At 38.0% G+C, this 22,276-nt stretch overlaps 1 protein-coding gene across 5 annotated transcripts in view; it reads left to right on the top strand.

Moving 5' to 3' along the window:
* The window catches only part of LOC23687402 (transforming acidic coiled-coil-containing protein 1), a 28,998-nt gene extending 10,063 nt beyond the window's left edge, over positions 1–18,935 (top strand). Inside the window, exons 2-6 of one of the 5 annotated variants that reach the window (XM_021857438.1) lie at positions 456–609; positions 5,906–6,043; positions 6,722–6,850; positions 8,662–9,325; positions 17,655–18,935. In XM_021857438.1, the coding sequence (XP_021713130.1) occupies positions 490–609; positions 5,906–6,043; positions 6,722–6,850; positions 8,662–9,325; positions 17,655–18,751 (2,148 nt within the window). In that variant the 5' untranslated portion in view covers positions 456–489 and the 3' untranslated portion in view covers positions 18,752–18,935. Of the gene's footprint in view, positions 1–455; positions 610–5,905; positions 6,044–6,721; positions 6,851–8,363; positions 8,598–8,661; positions 9,326–17,654 lie in introns of those variants that run through there. The other 4 variants (XM_021857439.1, XM_021857440.1, XM_021857441.1 and 1 more) reach the window with 4 other exon arrangements.
* The last annotated feature ends 3,341 nt before the right edge of the window (positions 18,936–22,276 follow it).

Genomic DNA, 22,276 nt, shown 5'->3' on the forward strand with positions numbered 1-22,276 from the left:
GAAGTTTTAGTTCATTCTCCAAAAAATGGTGAACCTTGGACACTTCAGGGCGAACCGGGAGAACACTGAAATCTACAACAAGTGTATTTTGCCGCGCGCCGGACATTTTCCACGAAGTGCGAACAAAAGCGTGAGAAGTTACGAAGCGCGTCCGATGTGTGCGAAGTCTGGCTGATAACTGAGCGTTAGCATGTTATTAACAGTCAAAATCTAACCACTTTCCGTGACGCGAGCGATTTTCGTTGTTCCAAATTGTACCCCAGTATGTTGCCGTAAGACGTTATCCAACGTCAAAAAAACAAATATATTATGTGTAGTTTTATATAAATATATTTCAAGGTATATCGTGTTCTGGGGAATGTTATAGAACCAATTTTTACATTTAACAGCACTGTGATTCGCCAAGTTTAATTAAGTACTAATACATGCTCATTGTTTTTATTAATTTATTTTAGCGACTTGCTAAAACCTACATCTACTACCACCACCATGTCTGAAGACGAGGTCCAGATTGAGAGTAGCGAAGAGGGGGAGGAGAAAGCAACCAGCCCGAAAAAAGGTCGCGGCCGTCCCAAGAAGGCAGCTGCTGCGACTCCGTCCAGCGCAGAGGTAAGTTGCTTGTTTTAGTTTGATTGCAAACAATTTTCCTGCTGATATTTTTTCACTGTGGTTTCGATGTTATAGCAGTTTATTGAATATTTCATATGAAAAATTGGGCAATTTTTTGTTCAAAAATTTGTATCTCACTCATCTAGTGCATTTATATTGTTTTGCTTCTCAAAATCATAACATGACGATTTCTTATTGTTTCTTTTTGTTTTGTTCAACTTACTAAATACACAAATTAAATTCATTATTATTCTATTGAAGGTAATTCAAGGCACGAAACACTATTTTTACAGATTGTGATAAAGTTCACAAAAGTTATGATTTTTGTGCGAAGAGCATTTTGTTTAAAGGTAGCATTAGTATAAAAAGTTACTGCAATATTAATCTGTATTTCTATGTATAAATAATTTTGTATGAAATGCGCGGAATTAGGCAATGCGCTGAATTAGGGCACTTTACGGTAAGTTTTACTAAAAAATTAAAAAAAAAAATCAAAGGAGCTGGTCGATCGCGTGGAGGGTTTATTGCAGGGGCGATTCCCTAACCTAAAATCTACCTGTTCTACGTTACTAGAAATTGATATTTTGGCGAATTTACTATCTAATTCAAAATACAAATGATTGAAATCGACTATTTAGGCCATTCCCTACTAAGTAGGTACGCATTTGTTGTGAAAATTCAAAAGTTTCTATACGTCTTCTTCTTCTTCTTTCTGGCGTTACGTCCCCACTGGGACAGAGCCTGCTTCTCAGCTTATGTTCTTATGAGCACTTCCACAGTTATTAACTGAGAGCTTACTATGCCAATGACCATTTTTGCATGCGTATATCATGTGGCAGGTACGAAGATACTCTATGCCCTGGGAAGTCGAGAACATTTCCAACCCGAAAAGATCCTCGACCGGTGGGATTCGAACCCATGACCCTCAGCTTGGTCTTGCTGAATAGCTGCGCGTTTACCGCTACGGCTATCTGGGCCCCTTCTATACGTAGAACAGGTAGATTTGAGGTTAGGGAATCGCCACTGGTTTATTGGAGGAATTTTTTAATCTTTTGACACTTATATCTCAGAAAGAGTTCTAGGTATATAAAATTTTACTTTTACTGCTTAAGGGGGCAGGATGCGTCATCGATTTCGGAATTTTCAAAAGCAGTTTTTTCGTTCAAAGTCAAGAAAATTTACAGGAAAAAGTGTTTACTGTATTCAATTCTTCTAGCACAACACGGTGAACACATTTTCGTCGAATAATTTTCAGTTTTGATGATGACGATGATTACGATGACGGAGCGTTGAGCGTTAACTCAAAAAACTGCCGCTAGGAGGCACTGGTGAGCATCAAATATTTCAAACTTATATATGCTTCAAGATTCTCAACCCGTATAGGCCTGAGTGAAAGCAAAAATTCTAAAACCCTCACCGCTCAGCGGATTCTTAATGGATTCAAATGATTTTTTTGTCAGTATACTGGTACACATATCTAAATTCTAGAAGTGTACAGAGGAACGCGGAAATATTCTTGTGGTCAGAGTTATTCCGGTGGATCACTGGGTCAGGTCGGGTGAGAAAGGTACTGTGCGTTTGTGCCCCTGAAGGTAGGCAAATTTCAAGTCACAGATAATTTCCGGAATCGGCTGTAATGTGGCCACTACATGACGGGATTTTAAGAATATTGCATCAGTGTAAACTTTTTGAGGAACGATTGAGTTGGATAATTATGAGTTTTGCGTTTGATGAATTCTACAAATGACCATTTTCGGGTCCCGAGATGCCCGAAGAGTTTAAACGGTTTAATAGCTAACAAATCTACAGCCGGTTCTTCCGGGCATTACGTCCGAATGGCCACATCAGGTATATTTTAAACGGTGCAAAACTCTTCATTTATAATGTTTGAACATCAGATCTTAATGATTTATGCAAATTGAAATGATTGTCATTGCAAATAAATAAAGGTAACTTGGCATGTCCCAACAAATAGCCCATTTTTACTCGACTTGACCCAGTAACCCACCGGAATAACTCCGGCCACATGAATATTTCAGAGTTTCTCTGGCCACTTCCAGAAACTAGATATGTGGGCCAGTGAACTGACAAAAAAATCATTTGAATCCGTTAAGATTTCGCTGAGCGGTGAGGGTTTCAGTATTTTTTCTTTCACTCAGGCCTATACGGGTTAACTCAATTTTGAAGATTTATGCTTTCGGAAAAGTTTTACTATCGTTCGCCATTATCGAATTCCATCAAGTTTATACAGTGAACTCTCCCTTACTCGATATTGAAGGGATCATCGAGTTAGGGAGGTACCGAGATACAGAACACATGTTTTTCAAATTTTAAGCTTTTCATTATTTTGACAAAATACATTCAAAACAGTAATTTTGACGTGAAAAATAATACAATTTTACCACATTTACCTTTGTGACATTTTTTTAAAAGACTATAATTGAAAATTTTATAACCCAGAAATGGGCAGTAAACCTTAACTTTACTATCAATATAATCATAATATTGAAATTAATGAAACTTATTAACATTTGGAGGACATTCGTAACTTTGTATAAAAATATCGAGTTAGAGAGGTAAACTCACATGGGAAACTGAAACAGATAGCATCGAGTTAGGGTACATCGAGTTAGAGAGGTATCGACTTACAGAAGTATCAAAGCATGCTAGATTGAAGAGACCGCGCATTCCATCGAGTTAGAGGAAATATCGAGATACAGATTATCGAGTAAGAGGGTTAACTGTATGTGGTTTCTCCATAATCTGGTATTACGAAAGCAAACGAACACCAAAGGTTTCTAAAACCGGAAACACAAAATTTAATGGCTCCCAACTGAGAAGAAGCAATGAATATTTCTGTCGACAATAACTACAACTAAGTTATCAGCATTTCGATACACAAGGTTTTAAAATATTCAGCTCACTAGTCCCCCTCAGTTGCCAACAATCCAACTAATCAGACGTGTACCGAAAGGGCTATCGAAAACATCAACTTTCTTACTTATCTGCATCGGAAACGAAACAAAATGTGACAGCGAATTTCAAAACGCAACCGCCGTAATGTAATGTCAAAATTAAAATATTGAACCGCAATAAAATCGTATTAGGGGAAAAGCGTTAATTTTCGACCTACAAGAAATCCGTGCCAATTTTCGGATTTTCATACAAAATAGGCTAAAATCGTATGAATGGGTCGAAATCAGTGCTAGGTCGAAAATTAGTGCTGTTCCCCTATACTTAGAAAAAATGTGCTCTTTCGATCTAGCTACGAAAACTTGTATTTTTTCATCTCTCAACAACCCCAATTAAGATATGATATTCATCCACAAATTTGATGATGCCAAAAACAGCCATTTTTGACACCATCGTAATGCCTTTCGTAAGAATTTTTGAATGAGCTGTAAACACTCACCCACTCCCTTATGGTGAAACAGTTTGGAATCCAAGCCGCTGAAAACGTGAGTAGTGGCAAAAGTCGGCCATCTTTGGATAGGCCATTTCACAAGACGTTTCAAATCAGCTGATCCAGAAGCTGTTTGACAGTTTTTCTAAGAAAATGACAGGCCCGTCTTAGCATCGGTCCTACACCGATGTAAACAAATGCATATTCATGTCACATGAAAAGGCCTATTCCAAGATGTTTCGTCTTATGGCTGGTACGCTGATCAAAAGTACTGTGCAAAAATATAGGACAAGAAATGGTCAAGGAATGATTCCGCTACCGAAATTACTTGAGCTGTACGCTGCTGAGAAGTAGAGCTGATTTCATAACGTCGGTAACGCCTACCGTACAAATCAAACGGAGCTGTCACTGTTCCGTACACGGGAAAAAAAATCTGTAGTCAAAATTAGATTGACAGAAATTCTTTTCGTCAATCTGATTTTGACTACAGATATGGTAAAATCATGCGCATTTGTGATCAGCTGAAAATTGTCGGTGCGAGCGCTTGAGTTAACCCCTTAATATGGTAAATTCTACCACACATTTTTTTTTGCGTGTACGGAAAATGCCACTCAATTATTCCGTAAATAAAGGGTTTTGCTAATATGGGCATGCACTTTCAGGAACTGAAGTCGGAATTTTGTTCACATTCATGACCTCGAAAATGTTACCCTGTGCTATGCAACTTCTGATAGCGTTTTTTTTTTATTGAAAACAAGTTTAAAAGAAACATAACGTTCTAGGTAATGCTATAGAATTTAGAATGTTTTTTGGACATCATATCTAGAGGGGATTTGTAACCTAACTTTTTACCTGTTTCACGGCACTAGAAATTGATATTTTGACAAGTTTTTTGCCATTCCCTACTAATTGGATGCGCAATAATTGCGAAAACTCATGAATTTCTATTCGTAGAACAAGTAGATTTCAGGTTAGGAAATCGTCACTGAGAATCATTATTATGATATTAGCAACTCATGCTTTCTATGGTTTGGCTTTAACGTAGTAACAAAAACAACAATTGAAATATAAAAAATATACCTTTTCACCGCACATTTTCAACAGGGCCTATTCTGCCCATAACTGCATGTTTGTAACATTCGATAAAAGTAGGCATTGAGTAAATGGAATACCCAGTGTAAAATTTATGGCAATATGGGACGAAAATAAAATTTCCAAAAATTACCAAGAATTTAAAACTGCTTATTTGAGGCTGAAATTTTGTACAATTCATATCGCATACTGGGTGAACAGTCGAAAAAAAATTCTGATAGAAATTTCATCGCTACTTTATCACTGGACTCATATATAATCTAAATGTGACTGTTATGCGGTTACAATAACCAATGGGACAAAACAAATTGGTATTTTTCCGGATTTTATATAACAAACTCACAGATTTCAGTGAGTTGACCGAAAGTATTTATCATTTGATGACTCTCCCCGGTATTAACTCGAAATTGTCAAAAATGTCGAATGTGACAAATTGCAGTTATGGGCAGTATTTCTGTTGATCAATTCACTGCTTTTGATTCATTATCAAACATTATCGGCTACATATTCACGGTAATATACCCCTTCTAGTACTAAACCGAATAGCGCCTTCCGCTTTTTTACTGCCTTTCCTGTACGTTACTCCTATCATCTGATGATCTATACAGGCCATTAGTTCCGAAATTAGGTTTAACGTACAGGGAAGCAAACTCTAGTAAAAAAGGGGAAGGCGCTATTCGGTTTAGAGCTAGAAGGGATATATTTTACCAGCTCTGAATCGATTATTAAAAATCGACCCCTATAAATTGTTACGCTAGGACATCACAAAAGTATCAACAATAAAAACAATATATTCCTCAGCGCGAGCTTAGCAGCAGTTTCCGAGCGAACGCTGTGATTGAAAAGCTGGAATCAATGCTCACCGCATTCAAGGGTACCCTGTGGGGTCACTCGGCAACGCCGGGATCATCGGTCCCCCAGGTGGGACACATTCTAGTGGTTGGTAATCGCAAGTGAAAATCAAGTTGTGTGCAATCATCGCTCAATAAACTGTGTTTCCAAGCAAGATCTAACGCCTAATCAGAAATATGATGTGAGAGAGGGGGTGAATGTGGTTAAAACTGCGCAATAATAGCTCATTTGAAATCATTAAGAATTACAACATTGTTCAACTTATATCCAGGACACATACAAAGTTTGAGTACAATGAAACAAAGACGTCTTTGACAAAGCTTCAATATATGGTCTAATTCATCACTGGACTATGGAGAACGCAATATTTCATACTCAAACCAGATATGTGTTCCCAGATTTGTTGCTGCTTGTATCTACTGTCATTGTCGATATAGTACTCATTACCGATTTCTAGTTTCTAAGGATTCAAAATTACTTACACTGCTCTAACCAAACGCATCAGGTCATATGTGACATACCTAAAATTTGACAAAATTAGAACAGCTCGCTCACTTTCATTACTGTTTTGTTACATGAAAACTACACAATTGTCTCGTCCCCCCTTTAATAACTCGAAAACCATTCACATTGTTGTAATTCTCAGGTCGCTAACAACTCTCCATGTCGTTTGTGAATAAGTTCCAGAACATTGAGGATATCTGAACGTTCTAATTGTAGTTTCCCTTTCCGTTCCTTCCAAAAACCTACTTTAATTGATATTAGCATCATGAAGTGCCTGGCCAATCTACTACTACTACCGGTATTACTGTTGCCGATTCGGCAGCGGCCGTCAGATGCAGCGACTTCCCTACCGAACTGTCCCCAAGTCCAGAACCGTGTGCTGTTGCAGTAGTGAGTACAAACGGTTTCGCAAAAGTTTCGATTTCTATGAAACTTAGATCCAATTTTCTCCCGTTTCGACGCTTGACAATTATTCACGTTTCTCCAATAAAGTTTCATAGAAATCGAAAGGAGTCGGTTCACCGATGTTGTTGCTTTCGCATGGAATGCTCCCTCTGGAATGTGTGGCGTGTGATGCTCGTTCTCTCTGATTTCTCTTTAACATTCGACTCGCTCACCACTCCAAACCGACGCCATTGCTCTACGTAGCGTGCAGCATAACTTATGCTCTCCCATATACAGTGACGGACACATTTAGGGTAGACACCCTCACTGAAACTTTTCATATTCGCTGTTATTTTTGGTATTTTAACGCAATTTGTAAAACAACGGAAGCACACAGAATGAGCAGAAACGTATGAATACATGAGCTTTGAAAAATAAATGAGAACATAAGACCACTATCTACTTGAAAATAGTGTTACACCAAATATATATTGATTGTAAACAACCCATAATTCCTTGTACAACAACCATTATCTTCCAGCAATACGCTGAAATTTCCCAGATAAATAATTTTGAAAATGGCGTGAAGTGAAATCTGATGAGCGTGCCATACACACAAGTTCAGATTATTCGTAGCTTTTCAATTCAAATTTCAGTAGGTAATTTGACTATCAAAAGCTATGATAAAGTATTCCCAAACTTGGGTTTTGGTTTTTCATACAAAAGTATGGAAATACAACATTTGCTTACTTAATTTGCCACTGACATTAATTCATATTTATTTTAAAATATAATTTGAAGACCTAGACATGAATTTTATGCAAAAATTACGGGTTTTTGGTCCACGTTTAATCAAAATGTTGTTTCGAAAAATCATTAAATAAAATTAAGTTATTTTGCAAAGCTTTTTTTTAGTTTAGCGGAGATTTCGTGAAAAAAATCCTATAAATTTTCTGTACTTCACGTTTTCCAAGACATCATCAAAACGTTTACCTTGAAAATTGCAGTGTACTGCTAAAGAAGAAGGATATTCTACAAGAAATCATGTATGACATTGTACAACACATGTTCCAGTAGGTCTTATGTTTCATCGCGCACTTCAAGAACTTCATGTTTATATGTTCCAGCCCATTATTTCGTTACGTTTTGCAAATGCGTTACTCGTAAAATAAGATAGTTAAGTAAAATTGTAGAAGCAATTCACCAATTATGGAAAATTTGAGTATGGTGGTCTTAAAGTTTTGTCCGCCACTGTACATAGGGGGAAGCACACGTTTGGCAATTAACATGGAACTGACTAATGACCGGAGGCGTTCTTTGTGATTGTAACAGCATGTTTGTGTGAACGGACCGCTTCTCACTACTCGCACAGAATCCAGCTCTACGTTCCATACCAACACATTCCCATTGTTGCTTCACCTTCCATGATTCGTTAGATTGATTTGACGTAGGATAGACTCCATCGGACATCCAGTGGGGCCTCTTGGCCTCTGTTAGCTTCATTCAATCAAAAGTCAAGCCAGTCAATGACAACAGTGCATTGTGTGAGATGTCATGTCATTTTTCCGTGGTGTAAAACTGTAAACTAACAAAACCATAGGAAAGCCTCTCGCGACTTTAATATATACATACACCTACTAACCATCCAACCAACCAGTTGTGTGTGATGTGAAATCGCCATCTTTTCGGATTCCACGGAAGATCCCATCCCAGTGCAAGAAGCGAGCCAGCTGTTCTAACTTTGTAGTTTTACGTATGTCCACTTAGACCGAGAGGTGCTCTAGAACGGTGTTCTGATTTTGTTTCCTTTGAAACAGGCTGCGGAGGAGGACATCGCCCCTGGTGCTCCCCTCCCGTATCATTCGGTGGCAGGTGATCCGACGAGGAACCAACCAGAAGAGCCCCGCTCTCCCGAGCAGTGGTATAACCCGATTGCAAAACAAACGGCAACCCCAGCAGTTCTGTCCGCACAGGAACAGCCTGCACACGAAAAAGTTGCCGAAATACCGTCAGCAACGCCCCTAGAGGGAGCACCAATCAATTGTGAATTCAAGGTGCCACCACTTCCGGTTACGTTCGATACTCAGTTCCTGCCTTCTCAGCACTTACCTGTCGCAGCATTTTCGCCCGCTCCATCGTCCACAACGTCCTCGACGGATTTACAGTTTTCGGATCTTGCGAGCCAACAAGACAATCAGTTCATAACGAACATTGAAATCAACGCCACCATCGACGAGGATCAGTTCCAGCCAGCGCAAAACTTTCAGTTTGCGGCGTCCGATTTCGACTTTCTACTGTCGAAGGGCGGAGGACAGGATCAGACAGTGGATGCAGCTCGCGATTCACTGCTGTTGAAATTTGATCCTCTGCTGAAAACGGCACCTGCTCTGATCAACAGTCAGCGGCTCAGCGTGACGCGCGAGGAAACACCCGAAGAAGTTGGTACCAGTGAGCTGCAGGAATTACCGGATTTTGTCGAAGGTATTGTTTGTTGCGAGTCACATTGCTGGTGGTGGTGGTTCATAATGGTGCCCCGATTTGCGGGTCTAGTCAGAATTTCGTGAAATACATTCGGTTAAAAAGGTTTACCTTTCCTAGTCCTAGAAGAGAAATAAAATAACAGTAGATTGCTTCTTTTTCCAGAAAAATGCTAAAAGCGAGCGTTTTGCTTAACGTTTGTCATTAACAGCAGACATTATGCATTATTGGGTGTTCTGGCCACCAAGGTTCATGAAAACTTTGAGTGTTTTGTATAGTCTGATTCCAATAAATCTCGAAAACTACATACAGACTCAAGTCAAAAAAGTATACAAACTTACTTTATCGATCCTACGTGTTAAGCAGGCGGAATTCTACACGTACCGCTCTGTACCAACTCAACTTTTCACTTTTAGAACGTTTGACTTCCGGATTTACAAAACGACGAAAGTAACATTTTCAACTTTCGCAACCTAACCACTACTTTCGCCGCCCCGCTGTATGGAGTGACAAAGTGACTTAACCACGAATCAAAACAAAACACTACTTGAGCCGATTTTACACTGGTAGAAAAACGTCGAAAGTAACTGAATGAAACGGCTTATCATTTTCTTATAATTATTTTTGTGGGAAATAATAGAAACTACCTAGTTTTTGAACGTGAGCTGAGTGTATGCAAAATTTGAGCGAAGTACACGGCAAAAAAATGTTAAAAAGGTGATTCATTTTAAAACAGTTTTAGAAGATAGATTGTGATTTTTCCTAATTAATTTTCTCAAAACCGTATAAAAGTTACTTACGTCGATTTGAAAAAGTAATCGAGAAATCTAAAAAATGTTTTATGAACAGCCTCTAATTTGTTTTGGCCTATTTGAATATTCATTTCAACAGCTACTTAAATATGACGTCTATATATTCGGGACTTTTAAATAGTTTCTTAATAATTTAAGCATATTCACGAAAATGTTTTCATCAAGTATGGAAATCTAGTGATCATGACAAAATCCATGATGCATCGCGGTTGTCTTTATCGTGCGATCATAGCAACAACGATTAACCTTTTGTCACACTTTTGTCGTTAAGTTATCACAACAAACTGCGATCATAGCAACAACGATTAACCTTTTGTCACACTTTTGTCGTTATGTTAGGGGCCGTCCATAAATGACGTAGCATTTTTTCACTGATTTTTTACACCCCCCTCCCCCCTCGTAGCATTTCGTCACAAATTTTGATACCCCCCCTTGGAAAATACGTAGCATTTCAAGCAAACCCCCCCACCCCCCCCCCCTATATTTTTTTTATTTGTTTTCCTCAACAGTTGGGTTAAAACAAAAAATTGGAATTCAAAAGTTCAATACAGATTTTGATATTAATTACTGACTGAAATGTAAGGATAATTTAACGAATAAATGATTGATTTGCAGTAGCGCTCGAAAGTAATTTGGAAAACAGTTTTAAATGAACTTTTCTGTTTAAGTTGTTGGCTAAATTGTATTACTGTATTGCTGTTGTTACCATGAAAAATTAGTTTACAGCTGAAAATATAGAAAAAAGGAAAAATCTTTGATTGGATTGATGAAGCTAACAGTAACGAGTTAGGGTACAATAGATTTTATAATATGTTGAAAAGAAAATTAGTTATATTAAAGAATTGTTTTTTAATTATTCGTTGTTAGGAAATAGATTTCAATGAAAATGATCAAGATAAGATATATTTGATTTGAAATGGATATTTGTCATTATCATCCAAATTCAAATCCATTTAGCAGTCAGGTGCCAGATGTAGAAAAGATTACACTTGTAATATTTGAAATGTTCAGAAAATCTTAGCGATTATTGTACAAGTTATTCAACTTTATTGATATTTCAGCTTAACTTCATTATCGTTCCCCATATTGAAATAATCTTACACAAACTATAACGAAACAAATAAATACTAAAAATATTCTTTCTTCATATTACCGAGTTATTAAGAAAATTGAATGATAGAACAATTTCGATAACAATCGAATCTGTTGTCCAGGCTTTTCCATCAAATTTAATTCAGGCTATTCCATCAAGAGCATTGATATATCCAAACAAATCGATGAGTTGATAGGGTGGAGATCTTCTGCAACATTGAGAGCATAATTCACGGAATGAATATCTTATTTTAATATAATATTTGCCAAAACGAACATATGTTTTTTAAAGAAATTTGCTCTAACAGAAAATATGAATAAAAGAAACAATGTTTTCCAAGTCATTAATGCCTTGATTTTAAATTAATTTATCTATCTTTAATCTTTATTTATAAATAAATTTATTATTACATGAATATAATGTTTACAAAATTCTTAAAGCATCAAAAAATCTGTTTGATTGCACTACAGAAAATATAAAATTTCTTACTTTTTTTCCAATCTTGTCATATGAATGTTTTGAAGCTGAATCATCACTTTAGAACCCAACTTTATAAGTCAAACAATGAAAAAAGAAGTTTAATAAAAAAATAATTGTATGTCATTTTTTCAGCGCCTCTTATTTTACCGACGTGATTCAAAATGCTACGTCCACTAGCTAGGACCCCTCCCTCCCCCTCGTCACACATCGTCACAGATTCGTGAAGCCCCCCCTCCCCCCTAAAAAGCTACGTCATTTATGGACGACCCCTTATCACAACAAACTACGCTCCGCAAATAATGCATCGTTCTGCATGTGCCCTAGCGAGTAATCGTTCACGAGTCAAAGTTTTATTAGGTATTTTAATGATTTTTCCGTTTTTAATTAGTGATCTACTTTCGAATATGCTGTTAATGAATCTAAAATCATTTTAGCATGGGCTGTGCGAAAAATTATAGCGTGCAGACGGCACGATTCGAGTTGATCGCTAGTTGTAACAACATCCGATGAACTCTTTGTCCCATGACAAACAGTACATCGGATGCTTCATATATCGGTACCAGTGAATGAAATTATCGCGTAAATGAGACGAAAATAGGCGTTTTTCAAGCAACCCGACAATTAGTAGAAGCCTTTATCTGCGAGAAACAGATTTCGTGAACTGCTATAATTGTTGATCATTGTGCTGACGAGAAGCCAAGATCGATCCGATAATATGCACTGATCCAACTTTATCGGCTCTAAACTTATCGCGATAATTATCAGACGGGAAATAACAAAAATGTTTGCCGCCGACGGGGTTCGAACCCATATCCATGAGCAAAAACATTGTCAAAACGCGCGTGCACCATAACCACTCGACCACGTCAGCTGAACGAAGGAGGAGAGGAATTTGGTATATAAAAGCTACATGCGGAAGCAAAGGACACTCAAAACGATGAAACAAGAGAAGAAAAGAAGGAAGCCAACTTTTCGTTGCTGGTGATAATATAAATTCGCTGCTGCAGATCTCGTGAGAGCACACTCTCGCAGTACTGGACGGGTAGGATATTATCGCACGTCTCTTTTCGCCGGAAAATCGGCTTGAGCGATAGGCTTATGATTATCGCCGTGACCGATAATTTCACTCCCTGATCGGTACAAATCGTGCGTAGTGAGGTGTTCAAATCATGTTGCTGCAAGAGCGACGGCCCTCTTAGACCGTTCAAATACCGTTTTGTTTGTCGCTAGAGATGATTTTTTTCCATCCTTGGTTTTAATTGATATTTTGAGTTTGTTCATTTGGGATAATATTGATACCCATATAATGAAGTTGCGAAAGTAAACATCTCAGAATTTGACTGGAGAGTTGTATCAAAACTTCAAAGGCACACATTTTTCAAAAGAATCAACAAACAAGTACCCGGTAAAAAATCTCACGGTACAAAACCCGTTTAGAAAATATCTCGTAAAAAACATTCTATGTATCCAAATTTGTTTCAAATCCACTACTGACATCATGAAAAATTTGGGATGTTGCTGTTGTAATCCGGGGTAACATTGATCATTTTTTTATACAGTCGACTCTCCACAGCTTTAAATACTCTAAATCGATATATTCTATAACTCGATATAACTTTCATGCACCGTGCGGTGAAAAATTGTTTGCAAGTTGCAATGAAAGTTAAAAAACCTGAAAATAAAAATATGATTTTTCGAAAATTTCAAAAGTTTCCAAATAAAAGTTTTTAAAATACTATCAATAAAATTATATTGCTTTCTCTCAGAAGTGAACACAAAACTTTTGAAAATACTGAAAATTGTTTATTTGATGTTAATATTGTTGTGGCGGTACGTTCTACAAATCGATAATTCTATAAGAAGATGGTCCCTTGAATATCGAGTTATGGAGAGTGGACTGCATTTTAAGAAAATGATATAAAATGCAATTGTTGCAAGTTTTATATTAAAAAAAGTACTGGCAACACACCTTTCGTAACTATATGCTGTATTTTTTTTTTGTTTTTACAAATTTAAGGATGTTTTATATTTAAGGCATTTTTTTTATTCAGCTGATATGGGGTAACATTGATCATGGAATGAGCACCCCTTGAAAACTGCATAAATTCTTGAAATTTCATCTGAAACAACATGCAATCCCAAAGCTGATGAGGGAATGAGCAATAGGCAAGTTATAAGTCAGTGTTCAAAACTCAAAGAAACATAAATAAATGATGTTCGAAAAAACTGCTCATATTGCCCCGAATGGCTCTTTTCAATTTTATCATTTTAAAATGATGATGTTTGACTGTTAGAATGTTCTTTAAAAAATATATCTTCTTGCACGGAGTGTTCATAAATACTAATAACTTTCAAGTGTAGTAACAAAATAAATGAATTTTTAGATTTTATGAGATTATTTTGCAATCAAAAATGGGGTGCTCATACCACCCCATTTTTACTAATGGGGTGTCGACTCGAAAAATTACAAATTTTGAAAAATCAATCATTCATCCCTGAACTTTATAAGCCAAAGGAAATTATGCGGATCTAGTGTATTCATCTAAAAATTGTTGGAAATCATGCAAACATTCGAAAAAATAATAATATTTTCAGCACTTTTATCGACTTTTCCTTAGGGTGGCCAAACTGCCCCACTTTCCCCTATTGAAAAATCTTTACCCGTATCTGTCCAGCAAATGGAAAAAAGTTAAAATTGCTGCCATTTCGGCAATTCTTGTCGGATTGCCTTCGTTTTAGTTCGAACGGAATCATCTGGATGTCTAACGGTCTCTGCGTCCATGAGTCCTTTCATGGCGTAGTGGTAATGCGCCCTAACTAGCAGTGATGCCAAGTCAATTTTTCAAAAATCTGGTAGATTTTGAAAATTTGTCTGGAAAAGTCTGGATCGCTTATGCCGTATATGGAGAATCTTACATATTATTTACAAAACCTTACAAATTCAATTCAAATTTTATCTGGATCTTCCAGATTTTTGTAAAATGGAGCCTCTAAAATCTGGAACATTCCAGACAAATCTGGAAGGTTGGCAACGCTGCTAACTAGAGATCAGGGAGTCGTGAGTTCGATTCTCACTGAGAAGACGTGTAGCTTTTTCGCAAAACTTCACATCAATTTGTCCATTTAATCCAATTGCAAAGTATATGTAATGTTTAGCTTTTCGTTAGTTGAACTTCCACTCGGCTGGTTAGCCGTAAACCACGATTCATAATTAAAAACAAGTATAATAATTAGTTAGGTAAAAGTTTATTGAAAAGGAAGTTGAGGTCATTTTTACACGACATGACTCAGTGACCCACCGGAATAATTCAAAACCGGTGAACATTTTCGGGGGATCCAGTGATGATAGAAAAATTAAGAAGTTAAGTTAAGAATTACAGCAGTTTGATTTGTTTCCCATATGCTGGGCGGATACGGGTTAAATCATGGCCCCTAAAGCCGAATACATCTTACAAGTAGGTAACTTGAGTTATTTCAATATAAAAACATCTTGATGCGATGCGTGGCAAATACTTGCCCGAAATGGTCAAGAAAATTAATTTTCTTTGATCGCAATACGCAGCTGCGACATGTATTTTCAAATAGAACTCTGTTCATAGTTTATGTGGCTCTGCACGAGAATCAGTCGTTCTCTTTCACTCTTTCATAAAATTGATAAACAACAAGGCCAGTAAACGTCAAAATCCCATACAAAATCAAAACAGTGCATTGACCCATTCTTTCAAGATTTTTTTTTACTTTTCTCGAGCAAAACAGCATGCTATGCTCTTACAATTACTTCACCACCATAACGTAAAGAATACAGGCTGTTAAAAAAAAATCATAAATATCGGTATTTAGACAGACCGGAATAGATGCTATTTTAACGTTCTAAAGATAGGTTCAGGACTGCATAGTTTCAATTTTTTTTTTCGATGCTATTTTGATACAGATGTATCGTCTAAGGCGGCATCCACAAATTACGTAACGCTCTAGGGGGAGGGGGGAGTAGGCTCAAGCGTTACGGAGGGGGGGTAGGGGGTCAAAAATTTCCAATTTTAGCGTTACGTAATAAATGGACGCCGCCTAATAGATAGGTTCCATTATCACAACAAATAATACAAGTATTTTGATATTTCGAATAGCTCGGGTACGCTTTCCTGAAACCATTAAAAAGCACTTGGTCCAGTCTGTCTGAATACCGACCGTAGGGGGATTGGGGGCATAATGAACATTTGGGGCGAAATTGACACTAGGCTGTCCCTTATTTTTCGAAAATGCGAAATGTTAAAAGTTCGTCATTGTAGAGTGCTCGTTTTGATAAGAAAAAATCAGGTAAAAATTTGAAATCCGTACATGGACGCTAAGTGGTCCCCCAACGGCCCTGAAGGTATTAGGAGTAGATGGCTCCGTGCGCAAAATCGAGCTCGCTGCTCTAGTGCACGCAGCATGAGGACGAAATGCCACCAGTAACAAATTGTTCTGCGCGCGTTGATAATCACCATAAAAGTTTGTTTTCTTTGGGATGATTTAAATATTACGTAACGCAAAATTTGCCAACTTTAGACCTCTCCCTCGCTCACATAACAACTTTTACATGAAAACAAAATAATGTTTTTGTATGGACCGTAACCTCCGTTCCCCTGTTGCGTTACGTAATATTTGAACGATCCCATCGTAGTTATTAATTTTATGTCAGATATCCACAGTATAAAATCCATTTTTACTTAAAATTCTATGCTGATTATGAATTTGTTTTACTAGTGGCTTTTCGTACTTATGTTGCGTATACTAGATCAGCGAGCTCGATTTGGCGCACGGGGGTCATCTACACTAAAGAAACTATAAGCAAAGAAGCGAAATGTTCCAATTGGAATTCCAAGTTTACTGTCAATGTCATTCCAATCGAGCAGGAGACTTGTCAAACACTGTTTCACACAAGCTGAAAACGGCTCACACAAAAATGTTACCGCCCACGAAAATTTTGCTTTTTCTGAAGTAGCATATTTTCTGAATACTTGAGTGTCGGTTGCAATTTTCATGCTTTGCATAAAGAATGCTCTACTCATTACATTGGTTTTCCACACATTCAGTCAATTTTTCATTCGTTACCCAAACCTGTGAAAACTCAACACATAAAACCTGTGACTCACTTTTAGCGTGGGATTAAACATTGGCAGTGCTGCGTAATAGATTTGGCATAGTTGCTAGCTGATTTATTTTGAATATGATCAGATTTCGTCTCTTTATAATTTAGACTCTTTAATCTACACCTAATACCTTTAGGATCGTTGACAGTCATTAAATATATTGGAATCACTAAATTTCATGCAAGTGTTCATTTCACCCCGATACCTTTTTACCAACCTTGTTTTCTATCTCGCTTTTCTGACATATAATATGATTTCTATCGTCATGAACGAATGTAGCACGTCGTACTAGCATCAAACTTGAAAAGTAGCCGGGGTTAAATTAAAAACAGCAGTTCTTAAAACGAACATTTGATTAACGTGCCCATTATGCCAATAATTCCCCTATGTATGATAAAAAACCAGTTATGCCGAAAATTGACATTAAGCGTAATGCATAATGTCCACTTCATGGTTATGTCAAGCGACTTTGGGTCATATAGACCCATACTCCACAGCGATTTAATCATCGGATTTTTATCAGACAGTTTTAAAGACAACCACCTTTTCCGTAAATCTGAGTCAGCTTGTGCCCAAGTAGTTTAATTACCTGGGTATGATTCCTTTCGTTGTGTATTGTCAATATACTACTGTTCAAATGAGAAGCAACTTTATGAGTATGGTAAAACACATATCACATATCACGAACGGTTTACCAAATATGAACCCCCTCAAAATAGGTCGATATTTCACGAAATTCTGACGCCCCTATCCCGGCATGCATAGCCAGAAGCCCGGGATATTGAACATACAAACTTTTTCCCCCGGTTCATGTGTAGGTGTCATAGAAATAAACAGCAGCAGCAGCACCAACAACCCACTGCCGCCAATAATCGTAGAAACTGCACCCGCAGCAGAAGACGGCGAAGGCAAAAGCCTCGACCCGCAGCAGCAGCTGGAAGAGGGGGAGCAGAACAGCAGTGTTGTGGGCGAGCTTGGAGGTGGAGGTGTTCTGGTGACGGGACTGGAGACGAGTGGATTTGTTGCTGTTGCCGCTGTTTCACCATCCGCCTGCACGACTGGCATGAGTATGAACGTCGACGAGGAGGCAAAAAATCCGCAACCACACTGCGCAGATGACGAAGAAGCGGATGAAAAAATGAGCGTTGACAATACGATGATACTGGACGGTGGCGAAAGCTCCTCCTCGATGGCAGAACGTAACATGAGCTACATGGAGGCGGATCAGGATTTCAATGGCACCGGCGTTAGCCTCAACAGCAGCAGCAGCAACACCAGCAATGAACTGGCCGACAAGAAGAGCAAAAATGAATCGCTAAAAATCGAGGAATTGCAGAAAAAGCTCAGCGAGGCGGAACTCCGGGAGGAAGCCCTGCTGAAACGGATCACCGACAAGGACAAAACCATCTCTAAAATGAGTGGAGTGGTGGAAGCGTACGAACGTGCCATCGCCGATCTGATCACCCAGAAGGAACAGACGACGCAAAGCTACGAAAAAACTTGCGAAGCCCTCAAGGCGGACAGTGACATCAATGCCCAGCATCTGGAATCGCTGGAGAAAACCTTCTCCGACTTGCACGCCAAGTACGAACGGATGAAAGTCATCACGGTGGAGTACAAGGAACGGGAGGAGGAACTCATCAACGAGCGGAACCGGTTCGAGGAGAGCCTTCGGATGCAGGAAAAGCGCTACGAAAACATGAAGAGCCACGCCATGGCGCAGCTGGACATTGCCAACAACAAATTGGCCGAACTGGTCCGGAATCATGCCCAAGAGGTGACCAAATTGAAGGCTCTGCTAAAGAAGGAGGAAATCTACCGGGCCTCGGTGAACGAACAGCTAAGCCAAAAGTCGCGGGAGAACGAAGAACTGGTGAAGATCTGTGAAGAGCTAATTAATGGAGGTGCTAATTAATTGGACTAATCCGAACGGCGACGGAGTGATGATAATAGTGATTAAGAGTGAATTGAGTGTGCGAAAAAAAAAACAATGTAACGATAAGACATTGAAATGCGGTAATCGTATATTAATAACTGAAATACACATGTTAAACCTTCAACTTTAATAAAGAGCAAGGAAAGTGCGTTTCCTCTTCTGAGCTATGGATGTCTTCTGAATAGCCTTGCCTTTGCCTTCTAGGTGGGTGGGTGACGACGGATGACGAGAAGAGGTGCGAGATGAATGCGTGTTTGTGTTTTTATCGATTTCCTTTTCTGTGTGTCTCCTCTGGTGCTTGGAAGTGCTCAATTATTTCCTCAATAAACGCTGTCTGATGATGTCGTACCGTTTCGTACCAAAAAGGATATTTTCCATTGGAACGATGAGTCATAGTGGTGTGCTCTGCTAGGTATGGCATCATCGACCGAGGAATATAATTGTGGCAGAAATGGTGCATAAAAGTGCATTGAATGCTGGTTCGATTCATTCAGATGTCTTTATATAACGACTGCAGAGGATGCATTCCGATACTTCTTCTATGCTTTAAACCCAAAAATCATATTTTGAGTTGACAGACTTCCGCCACTTGCATCCTTGGTAGCTGGTAGCTGGCTTCTTTTTAGAGACTTGTGGTGCAAGGCTCTAACAAATTATGTTTCCAATGAAAGAGCTCTAAAATCAAATGGTATTTAAAGTCAATTTCCTAATCGCGCTAATACATTTTTATGATTTCAATAGTAAAACTATTGATAAATTATCGATTTTATTATTGAAAAACAACTACAAAAATAAACTAATTTAGATCATTTTAGTCAATTTACAACATTGTTTATCGAGCGCTTTTCGTAAAGAAATAGTCTATCAGGGGAAGAAAAGGATAAGCATAGCAAATTGAACAGGCTGCCTCCTTTACTTGCACAATGGACTAACTGCAGTGCAACTTTTCGGCAGAACAAGTTATCAGTTTGTATCTGTCAAAAGTCTACTGAAGATCACACATCCAGATACTTGCAGAGAAGTACCGCAGAAGTACTCATTTAATATCTCCAGAGCTTCAATTCTTCTAATAAGAGAGCTTTTCGAATGTTTCCTCCAAAATTCGGGGCAAAGAATCCTTCAGGAACTCCTACAGAATTTCAGAAAATGTTATGGATAATAATGGAAAAAATCTATTATGTAATCGATCATTGGAATTTCTACAATTCGTGGAAAAGTTCTTTTAAGAATTTTCGTATAAATCCTAGAGGATGGAACAATTCCACAGGTTCTGCAGATGTTCCTTCAGTTTCCTCGAGAAAGAGTTTATTTTTTTTCAAATTCGTTCAAGCTTTGAAGTTAATCCAGGAATATCTTACAGAGATCTACGATTTTTCCTGCATTTCATCTGGAGTAAACTGCTGCAACAGACTTCTTCAGGGATTTCTCAAGTAAATTTAACATGGATTTTCCAAAAAGTTTACACCAGGAAATGCTGAAATCAAGAGAATTTTCTAAGATCTCCTCAAGGTTCTAGTTTTTTTTTCGAGATCCATGTAGGAGTTTTATAAGAGATTACTTCAAGACTCAAGATTGTTTCTATCATTTACGAAAATTTTCTCGACATTGTCTTGATTCATATAGGAAGCCCAGAAGAAATATCTGAGATAACTCTTGAGGGTATCAATAGAGAACTTCTTGACTTTTAAAGAAAGGTTCCTAAGAAAGTCAGAATATTTTCTACCGGAATTCCAAGAGGAGTAAGTCTATGGAAGAATTATTGGTTACATTTCTTGAAAATAAAAGACTTTCTTGAGAATTTTAGCAAGAAACTGAAAGAGTTACTGCTGAAGGCAATTTTTGGAAAATTGTTGGTTGAACTCATGAACAAAGATCTGGCAGGAATTCCTAGAGTAATCCGTGTAAGAATTACTGAATTAAATTTTAAATCAATCTTGGAATTTTTTTTCTGAAATTTCAGAAGGAATCTTCAAAAGAATCTGAAGTGCTCTCTGAGAGAAGTCTTTTCGTATTCGTTGAAGATTTTTTTTACAAAATTAGTCTCCTCGTCTTAACAGAAAGTCTCTTTTCTTTTAGACATTAGTAAGTTCATATAGGTATTTTAAGCAACCAATCGTTACTTTCTCAAATCCGGAAGAGGTTTCGATGCCACCAAAACAAACTGGAGAAGACGGGTTCAAGTTAGCATGTATTTTTCGTATTTTTAGATGACCGGCTCATTTGACATAAGTTCAGTTGGCATACATCCATTTAGCATAGCCATATTAAATGAGTGAACATGTGGTTTAGTTTGTGTTTCATCATAGTTATGCTTCTTTCTTTCAATTAGGATATTCTTCATATTATTCCAAATGGTCCTTGGGTCATTTTTTAATTATGCCAACTGACCTTATGTTGAATGACTTAATGCCATTCGGGGCAGGCTAAATCATTACATAGCTAACAAATTTCTACATCGAAACCAGTAAGTCAGCAGTGAAATACGTTTGTGGAAAACAGCGTAGAACTCGGATATAAAAGGTATTTTTTTCATATCGCCCCCACAGAAGCGCAAGGCTAGTGCATCCCCAGCCAAGAAGAAGACCGAGGATCAGGATCAGCCGAAGAAAAAACGTGGACGACCACCGAAGAAGGGTGCCAAAAAACCCGCGGTTGCAGCGACCGGTCGTGGCAGAGGACGCCCGAAGAAGGCCTAAACGCGACGACCACCCAGCACAGTACTTGGCCGCCGGGTACATCTCCAACAACGTTCTCCCCTTCTTAAGTTTCTCATATTGAGCCAACGACGACGACCATCTCGTGATACAATTTTAATCCCTACAAGACTTTAGCTCACTTACCGCTAATAGCACTCAACAGACAATTATAGGTTAAAGACGATAATTCCAAAAATAACTACAGCAACAAGTTAGTTGAAATAAAAGTTACAAGAATCAACTAATACTATGAGGTGTTGTCATAATTCTTATGCCGCGGTTTTTCCTATCACAATTTAAAAAAAAAACTAGTTCAATACAAACGACCGAAAGTGTACCTTTATAACTAGTTTCCTTTGTCAAATATAATAAATTGGTTATAGGTAAACAGTAGCAGTAACATTCACGGGCTATAATTCTAACTTAACAGGAATGCATTTATCGTCCTTCGATTTCGATTAACACGTCAGGCAACGAAAGTTCATTTTTCCCTGAAGCAAAAAATCTCGAATTTGATTTCGCGAATACCTACATAAGCAAAGAAGATTGCCAACTTCTAGTGGTAAATAAACGTATTTTAAAGGTGATTTCGTTTGTGTCTTCGGGTTTTAATTTATAAAGAGAAAATGTCCGTCTGATTCAGCTCGAGATTCATTCTCCGTCGCGACTTACCGTTCTCCTGCATATCGCCATAGATGGTCCTGAGCACCCGTGGTTCGAATACTCCAAGTGCTTGCAGATTCTCTTCTTTCCGCAAAATTCCTCTCCTACCAGCATGTGCTTTCTTTTCGACGCGTTCAGCACTGGT

Source organism: Aedes aegypti, chromosome 1 (genome assembly GCF_002204515.2).
Source record: "Aedes aegypti strain LVP_AGWG chromosome 1, AaegL5.0 Primary Assembly, whole genome shotgun sequence".
Taxonomy (NCBI): domain Eukaryota; kingdom Metazoa; phylum Arthropoda; class Insecta; order Diptera; family Culicidae; genus Aedes; species Aedes aegypti.